Source organism: Lissotriton helveticus, chromosome 11 (assembly GCF_964261635.1).
Source record: "Lissotriton helveticus chromosome 11, aLisHel1.1, whole genome shotgun sequence".
In the NCBI taxonomy this organism is placed as follows: Eukaryota; Metazoa; Chordata; class Amphibia; order Caudata; family Salamandridae; genus Lissotriton; species Lissotriton helveticus.
Genome location: NC_136072.1, coordinates 234974987 through 234987043, shown reverse-complemented (window position 1 = coordinate 234987043; position 12057 = coordinate 234974987). Strand labels below are relative to the sequence as shown.

Below are 12057 nucleotides of genomic sequence, written 5' to 3'. Positions count from 1 at the left end.
GTTGGTTTTCTTAATTATACAAATAGAGATGAGATTGAATTTTTAAGAATAAAATTTGATGGAATTGAGGAAGTTCAGCAAATTAGTCGCTGTTCAAATCGTTTTTTGCTTGTGAAAGACTTATATGTCCGTCGGAAGCAATTTCCAATTTGTTTGGCATATGCAGTGACTATTCATAAATCTCAAGGTTTAAGTGTAGATTGTGCTTTGGTAAATATTGGAAGCACTGTATTCAAAGAGGGTATGGCATATGTTGCTTTATCGCGAGTTAGAACTTTATGTGGACTTTATTTAATTGATTATGATGAGACAAAGATTAGTGCAGATTTAAATTGTGTGAAGGAGTATAATAGGTTAAGAAGAGAATATGCTCCAAGTTTACCTCAATATCCTTTAATTGAAAGGCGTATGGTTGGTCAGAAAAGGAAAAATGAGGAGAAATGTGCTGAAGTAGTTGAGAAACGACGAAAAAAAGATGTAGCTGTTGTTGGTAGGCATAAGAAAACGGTTAGTATTGAAGAGATTGTTGGATTTAAGTTTGAAAACAGGTCTGGTGTCAACTGTTATGCAAATGTAGTAGTTAATGTTGGTTTTTTTCTAAAAAATGTAAGGGAACAGATTGTAGAAAATCAGGAGCAAATATTTTGCTATTCCTTAAATTCTATATTTGAAAAATGCAGTAGTGGTGATAGTGAAGTAGGAAGTGTTTCAGAACTAAGGAATGTTTTAGACATATGTGCAGGAGTAAATCAATTTTCACAGAATATTCAGCAAGATTGTCAGGAATTTATTATGTATATGTTTACAGTTTTGGAAGATGAAAGTGTAGATATTGATAATCTTTTTGGCCTTTCTTATAAATGGGAACATAAGTGTGATAATTGCTCATTTTCAAGTAGTACTGATATACACAGTGAAAGATTTATATATTTAACATTACCTGACTGTAAAGAAGTGCCTTTTAATAAACTAGTTAAAGATGCGCATCAGAACATGGTCTGTTCTCAATGTAAGTCTGAAATGTTATCAACTTTATTTATCCATAGATATGGACAATATGTAATATTAATGTTTCAACGATGCAGAGCTGATGGTAGTAAATTGTCAACTTTAATTAAAATTTTTGTGGCTACTCAAGTATCTATTTCTAGAAGAACATTTGTAACTGTAGCCATTATTTTTCATGAAGGGCCTTCCACATCATCAGGACATTATACAGCTTATTTGAAGTGTGGAAGTGGCTGGACGCTTTGCAATGATACCCAATTGACTTTTAAGAAACGTTTGCCTTTTGCCTTAACTAACTCCTATCTGCTATTTTTGGAACCCAAATTTCAGTAGAATCACTTGCTGTAGGAAGATTAATACTGTAAAGATATGAAACTTTCTTGTTTACAAATATCATGTGACTGAGGGTCTACAAATCTATAAATGAAATTTGTGTTTGGTATAGTGATAACATCAGGTAGAAATTTAGTTAATGTTTGATGGTATAAAACATGTTACACATTTTTACTGTAAAGGTTCACAAAAGAAAAGATAAGATTAAGATTAAGAAATTTCAGAAAAAAACTACTTAACTCATAGTATTTGGCCATGTGGAAAAATATGAGAGAAGAAAATGAGTACTTTAGATAATTATTTTAGAACATATATGGACGCAAGTTTTTGGGAGAGGTATTTAAAAGGTAATGAGTTATCTTATACAATTTGGCCATGCGGAAAGGTATGAGAGAAGAAAATGTATACTTAAGATAGATTTTTATAGGAGATACTTGCATGGTGTTTTTTTGAGATATATTTAAAAATAGGTCGTATAGTTTAATTAGTTTGTAACTGTGGAAGATGTAGTGTGCTTACTCAAGAAATTGCGAATTTGAGAAAAACATTTAAGATATGTTTTTTTCAGGTATTTATAATATGTATGGAGATTTTGGATGGGTTTTTTAAACACAATCATTTTGATTGTGTTTTTTTTCCCCGCTGTTATATGATGTTTAATATTGAAATCACTGTTTATAGTGAAAATCAATGTATTCTGAGGACAGCAAAAATAAACCATTTAATATGTTGTTTGAGTTATTTTGTTACATTGAATTTAGAAATATGTATTAAAACATATTTTTTTACTGTCTTCCACAGATATTATATTTATAAGGTAAGTACAACTAATAACATCCGAGAGTTTTCTCTGCCTCTCTCTTATTGACTCCTACTTTTTTTTATTTTATGAAATGTACATTATAATCTTATTTTTACTTTTCTTCCACAGGTACTACGTTTTTAAAAGAAATGTATTTTACTTTTTTATTATTTTTTAGGTAAGTATAAAAAATAAAGAAACTTTTACATCACTGTGTCATTTCTTTGTCTATCCTGTTTAAAGCAATGTCATGTTTAATATAAGCACTTCCACATAGGATTGGGTGCATTGTTATAAGGCATGCTTTAAAAGTGATTTAATGAAATGAGCGACATTTCACTGAGTGAGTTCAACAACACTGATATATGAAAACATTGGTGGGAAATGATATTAAATGTTACATGTTGTTCTTTCCAGGAGTTTAAGTTATTTGCTGCAGTGGGAATTCTGCCACAGCATTAGGGGGCCGGGGGGCTGAGTGGTACTTCTATGCTCATGATAGAGCTACTCCTTCATGAGCCACGGTTGAGATTTGTTCATGATACAGTGGTTCTGTCATGGCTCTGCTTAGTCAATAGAACGTGTCATGGAGGCGCAATATTAGTGTTGTGCAAGCACAGCGGCAAGCCCATGACAAAACTGGTCTATCCTGAGGACAGCTGAAGCAATGCTCGTGATGGATCGGCTCTGTCATGAGCATGGAAGGACTTAACAGGTGTTAAAAAAACCTGAGGGGTCTCTTCAAAGAGAGTGTTGGTTGTAATTTAAAGGGCACTTTAAAACACATTGTGGCAGCTTTATGTTGACGTTGCGTCTCTTTGCGCCACAATTTCGTCAGTTTATTTAATACAATGACAGTGGAAATAATGTACCATATTTACAATGTTATGGATCTAGGAGATATGTCATATTCTAAAGCCCTGCACCATAAGGAAGTGTTCCTCTAAAGGAATGCGTCTTGAAAGTGGCTGACTGTAATGCTTGATATTTCACTCAGTGACTTTCAGACCAATGCTGTTTCAAAACTGTGCATGTGCTTGAAGCAGGCGTAGGTATTGACGCAGTATTGTGAATATAGTGCATTGGTGAGCCTTGCTGGAGCTGCATCACTATGCAGATGTGATGCAACTCTAGTAATGTATTACTTTTTCAGCACAGATGTGTTACGCATGTATGGTGTTTTTGTACCATGGTGCGCCACATTTCAAATGTGGCACACCATGGGTAACGGAGCACTAGCATACTGTGGTGCACATTAACTGGTGCATATCTGGGTATGAAGTAGTTAACATAAATCTGCCCCATAGGTTACAAATCCGCATTTAGTAGACTGTTTGGCCTTTGTAGTTTTATGTTTTTTATGTTATTCTATGTAGGTATGTAATATTGCAAGATTTTTGTCACGAAAAATAAGCCATGAGTATTGGGTTTGTGAAAGATTGCAAGATTTTTAAAATTAAAAAGGAAAAACCATGGCATTGTTTAATATAGCATTGTAAATACTTATCTTTAACAATGATGAGAGAGTAAAAAAAGGTTAACCTGATGTTCGAAAGTTATTCATAGGTTTCTTTAGAGGAAGTATTCTATATGATTGAAGCGTGGGTGTTTCACTTTTTTATAGGTAATAGAATGCATTCTGCAAGCATGTAGTACTCCTCCTGCTACAGCATAAATATTCTTCAGTGCTCATTTTCATTTCGTAAGTGGTATTGAGACCGACATAGAACTTCAATGGATCGGAGGGGCTGTTCTTGTGCATCTGGAGGACTGCTAAGCCGTTGCAGCAGTGGGAGTGAGGCCTCTTACAGGGGCGTAGCGCAGCTCTTTTTGATGTTCACAATTGCAGATAACACGGTAGAGATGTGAGAGAAGTGGGTGGAGTGCTTCGTGTAAATTGCAGAATAGAAACTACTCAGAACCAATTGGAAGTGTTGTTTTGAAGTCACATGACTTCACATGCGCGTCTTAGGACGTGTACGCGGTGATAGTATCTGGTCACGTACGCCATTTGGAAGTAGCGGTCTAATTCAGCGAAGTTTCAAAACGTGAAAAGGAGTAAATCGAAACATATCCGGATTTAATATATCTTCTGAGTAGTATAAGTTCTATGATGGGTCTATGAAGAAATTTAATAAGTTGCAATCGCGAAGTTTCCCCGAAATATATAGGCGGGTGTGCGCACACGGTCGCGCACGTTCGAAAGCCAAAAAAGGGGAGATAAACGCCCTTTATAATATGCTCCTGGAGCTGTTTTTGGTACAATGAGTTAGTTCTGAAAATAACTTTTTTTTTTTTAAAACAACTGTTATGTTGTTTTTTATTTTTTAAACTTGCAACAACATTTTCAAGTGTGACACAGGATCAAAATGAAATGAAGAAATGTATCTTTTCTCGGGGCATTTATGACTCTCAATTTTTAGTTTAGTAAGAATGAGGCTCTGCTCTCCGTACAGAAGAATTTCTCCACACTCGTTGCATTTCATGTGCACCTTTGCAAGATATGGTCTCAAGTCCATCACAGCACTCGATGGAGATACAGGTCGTCCACCAGAAGATGTGCTGGCCACCTCTGATGGTAATAGCGTGGCCAGGGCTCTTGTCGATGCCTTTGCAAATTCCACAGGGTGCAATTGTTTGACATGCCGCATCATGGTATGTATGGAAAAGGAATATTTTTTTCTTGGATTTCCTCTTGAGAGAACCGAATTGCATATCGTGCAGGTAACTTTTGGCGCATTTACTTTCTTTTGTTCTTCAGGATAAGTGAAAAATTGCCAAATAAAAGATTCCTTTTTTCTTTTTAAAGGTAGTCGCTCATTTCCTTCAGATTCGGAAGATGAATGCGGGGCGGCAGCCATTTCAGCAAAGTCTTCCGAAGGTTGTTGAACGTTGTTCTCTTTTGAGAGTAGAAAAGATAGTGAGAAAAGTGGGTGGAGTCCTCCATGTAAATTGCAGAATAGAAACTACTCAGAACCAATTGGAAGTGTTGTTTTCAAGTCACATGACTTCACATGCGCGTCTCAGGACGTGTACGCGGTGATAGTATCTGGTCACGTACGGCATTTGGAAGTAGCGGTCTAATTCAGCGAAGTTTCAAAACGTGAGAAGGAGTAAATCCAAACATATCCGGATTTAATATATCTTCTGAGCTCGAATCAAGCATACAATTGTTAAAGTATAAAACCTTTTATATTTTTTTTTAAAATACCAAGGTGTGTACATTCGGTCACACACGAAAGTTTAAAAAGACATTCGGCTCCATTTAATGAAAATTTTCATAATATTAAAAAAGAAGCCTAGGTTTAGTCTGTTTGACGTATTATAAGTTCTTTGATGGGTCTATGAAGAAATTCAATAAGTTCAGATTGCAAAGTTTTCACGAAATATATAGGTGGGTGCGCGCACACGGTCGCGCACGAAAGCTTGGAAATGCGCTATCCATTTTATTGAGAACTGTTGCCGAGAGTGCGCACACCGGGTCGTGCACGAAAGTTTAGAAAAGCTATTTTTATTTACAGACAAATTTTAATGCGTTGAAAAAAAGGCAAGGTACAGACTTTCTAATTCTGTATCGCTTTACAAGGAGTCTCTATGCAACTTGAACAGTGAAGAAAACGGCTTGTTTCCGAAAAAAATATTGCCAGAACTTTATTGACAAAAGTATAGGTTGTATACACAAGATATTTCTGAATTAGCATTTTAAAAACCAATGAAATTCACTGAAAAAACCATAGGTTTTACACACGTTATAGTTAGGAAGTAGCATTTACAAAACCTATGAAATTCACTGAAAAAACCATAGGTTTGACACCAGTTATAGTTAGCTGGAAATTTTACTGATATAAAACCAATGAAATTCCACGTTATAGTTAGTTAGACTCACTATAACTTGCGCGTGTAATGCACTGCTGATGACGTCACATATTACATCACTCATGACATCACTGATGACACCATCTTTGTGACACAGTGACAGACCTCCTTTCACTGTAATCTAACCCTTGAAACGCATATTCAAAAATAGAAACTAAAATGTTCAAAAAAATGGAGATACTCATACCAGTTACAACAACAAATTCAATAATTCCACCATGTATATACACATGCAGTAATTCACCAACAGTACTATATAGTCACTCATACATATATTCACTAATCATATGTAGTGATACACCTACACATCCTGTTACACACCGACAGTCATCCAAAAGTTATTCACACATATACTCACACATACAAATAAACTATTGAACATCCATTTATTTGCATAAACAGCTATACACACACTACCACTTTACTTCTAAGGAAACTTACACATATTTACTCTCTTAAAAAATCACTTATAGAAACACATACTAATTTAAACAGGAACTCTTACAATCCCTCACTCTCACATATACTCACTTATATACATTAATATTTACATATACTACATTAAAACATATGTAGTTACTGATAAAGACACTAATAAGACAGTCATTCACTCACTAACACAGACATATACACACTAATCCACCCATACAGTCCTGCACATATGCTGTCTTCAAAACACATACAAACAGAGACTCAGCCATTCTTGCATCTATGTAATAAGTAATACCCCCACCAAACCATGCAAACACTCATACTGATACTAAGAAAAACATCTAATAACCTATATACATACACATGTAGCAACTCACTAACCCATGCAGGCACTTATACACAAAGTGAAACACTAATACATATATTGAAATATTTAAGCATTACTCAGTAATATATGTATTCACTAAGATATTCAATAATATATACATATATAACACATATTTATTTTTCAGAAAGACACACATTCACTGGATGGTGTCATCAGTGATGTCATGAGTGATGTAATATGTGACGTCATCAGCAGTGCATTACACGCGCAAGTTATAGTGAGTCCAACTAACTATAACGTGGAATTTCATTGGTTTTATATCAGTAAAATTTCCAGCTAACTATAACTGGTGTCAAACCTATGGTTTTTTCAGTGAATTTCATAGGTTTTGTAAATGCTACTTCCTAACTATAACGTGTGTAAAACCTATGGTTTTTTCAGTGAATATATATATATATATATATATATATATATATATATATATATGTGGCTTTGGCGCTGTTGTGCTGGCTCTCTGCCGGTGCAGCAGCACCCAAGCCGTGCAAAGGCCTCCCGCCTGATCACAAGTTCAACTCGTGCAGGTGGGCAGTCTTTTTGCCTTTCCCACAGCGGTGCCTGAAGAACAGGCACCGCAATGGGAACGGCCAAAATGTTCTAGCACGGCATGGACTGTGAAGTCCATGCTGTGCTGGAACTGAGGGTGCAGCATGACAGGGGGGCACATGTTGTGCATAAATCAAGAATTCAGAGTTTAGCGAAAAGAAATATGATGTAAATTCATAGAGAGAATTAACTAAAAACTGAAGCCCAAAGAAACCAATGTGGGTAGATCTATAACACAGGGAGGACTTCGATTGCACCCGATCTTCAACCCTTTCTTTTTATGCTGGTTAGAAGTCCTCTCTGGTCCTCTGTCCTGCTGAGACCGCAAAGTTGGGAAGTTGGAGGAAATGTGAACAATGCTCCATATTGTCTGACTTCTAACTTTGTATGAATACTGGAAATACAAGTGCAACCGAGAGAGGTAAACATAGCAAAGAGACAGGTTCCTTCACATGCAGCGTTGTTGTGTTACAGAACAAATAGTTCGGCCAGAAAATGAAGTCAACCAATAAAGCCTTTACCTGACAAATATATGCAAGGTGGATACTGATTGTAATCAGCGCAATATGCATTGATATTTAATTGTTTACCTTTCAAACAAGAGATGAGAACCTGATCTTGACCTCCGTTTAATCGGATTCGTTTGCAAAGCTCGGGGAGCAACTTATTCCACCAAAGAGCCTAGTCCATTGAAAAAGACAAAGTAAAGCATGGAATTAAAACATTTCTTACACTCAAGCAAAAATGAAAAAAATGAAGTGCAAGAGTTTTACCGGTTTTCTTTTGTTATGTCCCACATCTTTTTATTAATATCAAGAACAGATATACGGCAGGCAAGGTCGTGTGGGTACTGCGTGTAAAAATCTGCATATAATTTTATGCCACTAGACGTTAGCAGGTCTAACATGCTGAAATTGATTGCATCTGAAAAATAACAATACTATAAGAGGCTGTATTACGCAAAGTGCCCTGGGGGCGCAACAGGCGTTTTTCCCACTTTGCGCACCCCCGGGGCACTTTGGTATTACAGAAGCGGCTGCAGATGCTTGTGTGGCCCCTTCTGTAATACCAATATCGCTGGGGGCACATAAAACGCCAGCACTATCTTTTGGGGGCACTCCCTCATATGCATGGGGACGTGCCCCATGCAAATAAGGAATCCCTTTGCCTCTGCGCCCGTGCCCTATTAGACGTGAGCGCAGAGGCAAAGAAGCTCTCAGGAGGCACACTGTCGGTGCGCCCCCGGAGAGCAGCCCTCTGGAGGGGGGAAACGGGGGTCCTATGGACCCCCCAGACCTCTCCTTGCGAGGGGATCTCTAATCTCTTTAAAAGTGCAGGCAGGTTTCCACCTGCACTGTGAAAACATGGAGCAGCTTAAAAGCAGCTACTCTGTTTTTCCAATGAATGAGCTGCCCCTAAAGCAGGGCCTGAGGGCAGCACATTCATCATAATACGGTGCATTTTCCTTTACTGCAGCTGGGCGCACCTTTTAAAAGGTGTGCCAACGCGATCAAGGAAAATGTGCCACATGTATAATGTGGCCAACCATTAGGTATGTTATTTGTTGGGTGTGGTAAATAGCACCTATTAGATGTTTTTTCACTTGAATGGGGAATAATATGTGGAGTTTGATGCTTATCGCACCAAAATACGAAAATCCTGGTATTTACCAAGGATCTCTTACCAAACGGATATCAGCAGGTTTGATCTGCCAACAATTATGCGTTTTGTTTTCACACCCAGGATATACTAGGTACGATAAAACCCTTAAAACTCATAATTCCCAAATGTGTGGTTGGAGCATTGCTTATTTTGAGTCCGTGGTTTCCGGTGCTCGGCACAGGCACTTAAACGTCAGCATATGATCTAGCGACAGTCCATCACATGGTGGTGCTCTTTAATTCAGATATGAACACAACAACCGTGTTTATTAAGACAAGATACATTGAAAATGAATAATACCAGCCTCCCACGTCCTTATTATAGCTTTGTGTGGCCTAAAATAGTCTGAATTGTCACATTTGTAGGAGTGAGATGGTTAGGTGTTATGTTGGTACTGTCATTGGCAGCGCTGGCAGGGGTAATGTGTTGTGAAAGCTGCAGTGGACATCCAAGAAGGGCCCTGGCACTTAACATTTTACAAATTGAGCAGTTACCATACATTACAGCATGATAATACCCCGGCACTCTAAACGTAATAACTCATCTCATGTATGACTTTTATCTGTATCACCAATATTTCACAGGCAAACAACAGAGATAACTTTATGCAAAAGACGTTCCTTTTAATTTAGACAAATATTTTAACATCTCAATTTCAGTCAAGACTGTAAGGACCCCTATTACAAAGAACATATAGATGGGAAAACTTTTAAACAGAGGATTCAAAGCTATAGAGTCTTGATAAAGATGCGCGAGAACAGCTGATGTGTGTTTCGTCACATCCAGTGACTTCCTCAAGGCTCTCTAAAAAAGTTTTATTATATTTTCCATGACAGCGGCCAATCCTGTTTCTTCATATATATTAGAACACAACTATGATATGGCACTTGACAGTGTTTTTCTTATTTATCCCAAAATGAACTTCGGCCTATTATCACAGGCTGGAGGTCCGGAGATCAACCTGTCAAGTAATTCCCACAGGCTTATGTCGTTAATCCTAAAAGTATCTGTCTGTAGGATACCACGTCTAGAATATATTCTCAGAGCATATTATTTCATTCCCGTTCCAACGACCATTTTCAAAATATACTTATCCCTGGACACTTGTAGTGGTTTCTGTATCTAGTATTGAGAATTACAGGTGGCCTTAGAGATCTATTGGTAGAACAGCATCCATATCCAGTTTCCGGTTTGGGCTTTAATAGGCCCCACATAGTAAATTCCGCAATCCGGCGGCGTCAGCTTCCAACTTCACGTCTAGCAGGAACGTCTTTTGCTTAAACTTATATCTGTTGTTTGCCTGTGAAATGTTGGTGATACAATTTTGTGAAGTCAACAGATAAAAGCCATACATGAGATGAGTTATTACGTTTAGAGTGCCGGGGTATTATCATGCTATACTGTATTACACAGTGACTGTTGGCAGTACCTGTGTATTAAAGTACCAAAGGTAGTAGGGTACAATCTTTACCCTTTGAGAAGCCACAAACAATTGTTGCATTGCTGAGAGTGACTAGGGAAGTTGAATATATTGATCATTGCCCAGTCTGATTATACATATTTTCTCTGAGGTGCGATTCGTTATACACTACTACCGCTTTTGCAGGAACCGAACATATAAGAAATTATTGCTGTTCCAAAGAATGCATGTTGACACTGTGCAGGTGTGTTTTATAAACAATATACAAGAGCCTGGGCTGACCTTCAATCCAGATTATCCAATGTAATACACCATTGATAAAAAGCATTGGGAATTCCAGGTTTTCCTTTTTATAGTGAAAGGCTCCTGAAGATGCAGAAAGACACAGAGGAGGGCTTACATGGGCATCTGCAGTGTGAAGTTTCACTGTTCATATTTTGTACTGTACGAGTAGTAGTAGTAGTAGTAGTAGTAGAAGTGCACGGTTCCAGTCGTTACACAAGGAACATGGCAAGCTTCCTACACATGTGCAGCAAAATGAAAAGTGCCATTACACATGCATACAAAATGCACTACACAGGCAGCAACAGTGCAACCTTCTATTCACCGAACCATCCAACGAATACCGAAAGCACCACCCTCCGGTATCAGCGACGAGGACAGGTAATGCACAGGCCACCACCACACAGAAAAGTTACAGCACAGGCAGCATGAGTAAAAGCTTCCCAACCACAACACCAACAGGGCTAGGATCTGCAGTTGAAGCTAGTCATACACAGAACAAGTACCAGGGCAGGGGTTAAACCCCCCTAAGTAAGGGGTTCTCGTGCAGCAGGCGGCTCAGACGTCCTACAGCTGCTGCAGTAGAGCACTGAAGAACCTTCCACCACAGGTGACTGCCATTGTATCTGACCATCAAAACTGCTATTAAACCCACACAGACTGATAGCTGGCTGTGTGTAACTAAGTAGGGCGTGAAAACAGCCTAAAATAGCAGCACATTGTTGCTTGAAAAGCAGATCAAAAGGGAGGACTATTTCTGAGCAGGCTGTCAATCTGAAAACTTCTTCCGGTTGGCTGCACAAATGTGAAGGATCACTATTATTTTAAAGCATGATCGGTCTCCCCTATCAATGGGCCTAATCTTTGCATCCTGAATAACAACCTCCCACCAGCGCTCAAGTCCCGCTTCCTCTGTTCACCTCCCCTCTACACCCACCCACAGCCCCAGACAGCGAAATAGGTTAGTGGAGGGCACTGTAAATCCAAGTATTATTAACAGAGACATTGAACTTGAACTAGGGATACAGGTGGCAAAGCGTGCTGCTATTCAACACCCTTCTTGCCAGAGTCAATGCAGGCTTTAACCTGCAGGTAGTTCTCACTAAAGGCCATGAACTCACCAATTGTGCTGTTGCATTTCAATGCATGTCCCATCTCATTTGCTCTAATTAGATTCGGGGATTTTCAGATACAACTGGTACCAAGATTGTGTTTTTATTTTTAAACTGGTTTAGAAGTAGTGTCTGCTCCTTTGATTCCAGTCTATGAGGGTAAAGGGACTCCCATGGCAGGGAGAACTGTTCTGCAACC

At 38.3% G+C, this 12057-nt stretch overlaps 1 protein-coding gene across 1 annotated transcript in view; it reads right to left on the bottom strand.

Moving 5' to 3' along the window:
• The window catches only part of HPS3 (HPS3 biogenesis of lysosomal organelles complex 2 subunit 1), a 356110-nt gene that overhangs the window by 29287 nt on the left and 314766 nt on the right, over positions 1 to 12057 (bottom strand). The window contains exon 16 of the mRNA XM_078668013.1: positions 7973 to 8063. Coding sequence (XP_078524139.1) covers positions 7973 to 8063 — 91 coding nt within the window. The remainder of the gene's footprint in view (positions 1 to 7972; positions 8064 to 12057) is intronic.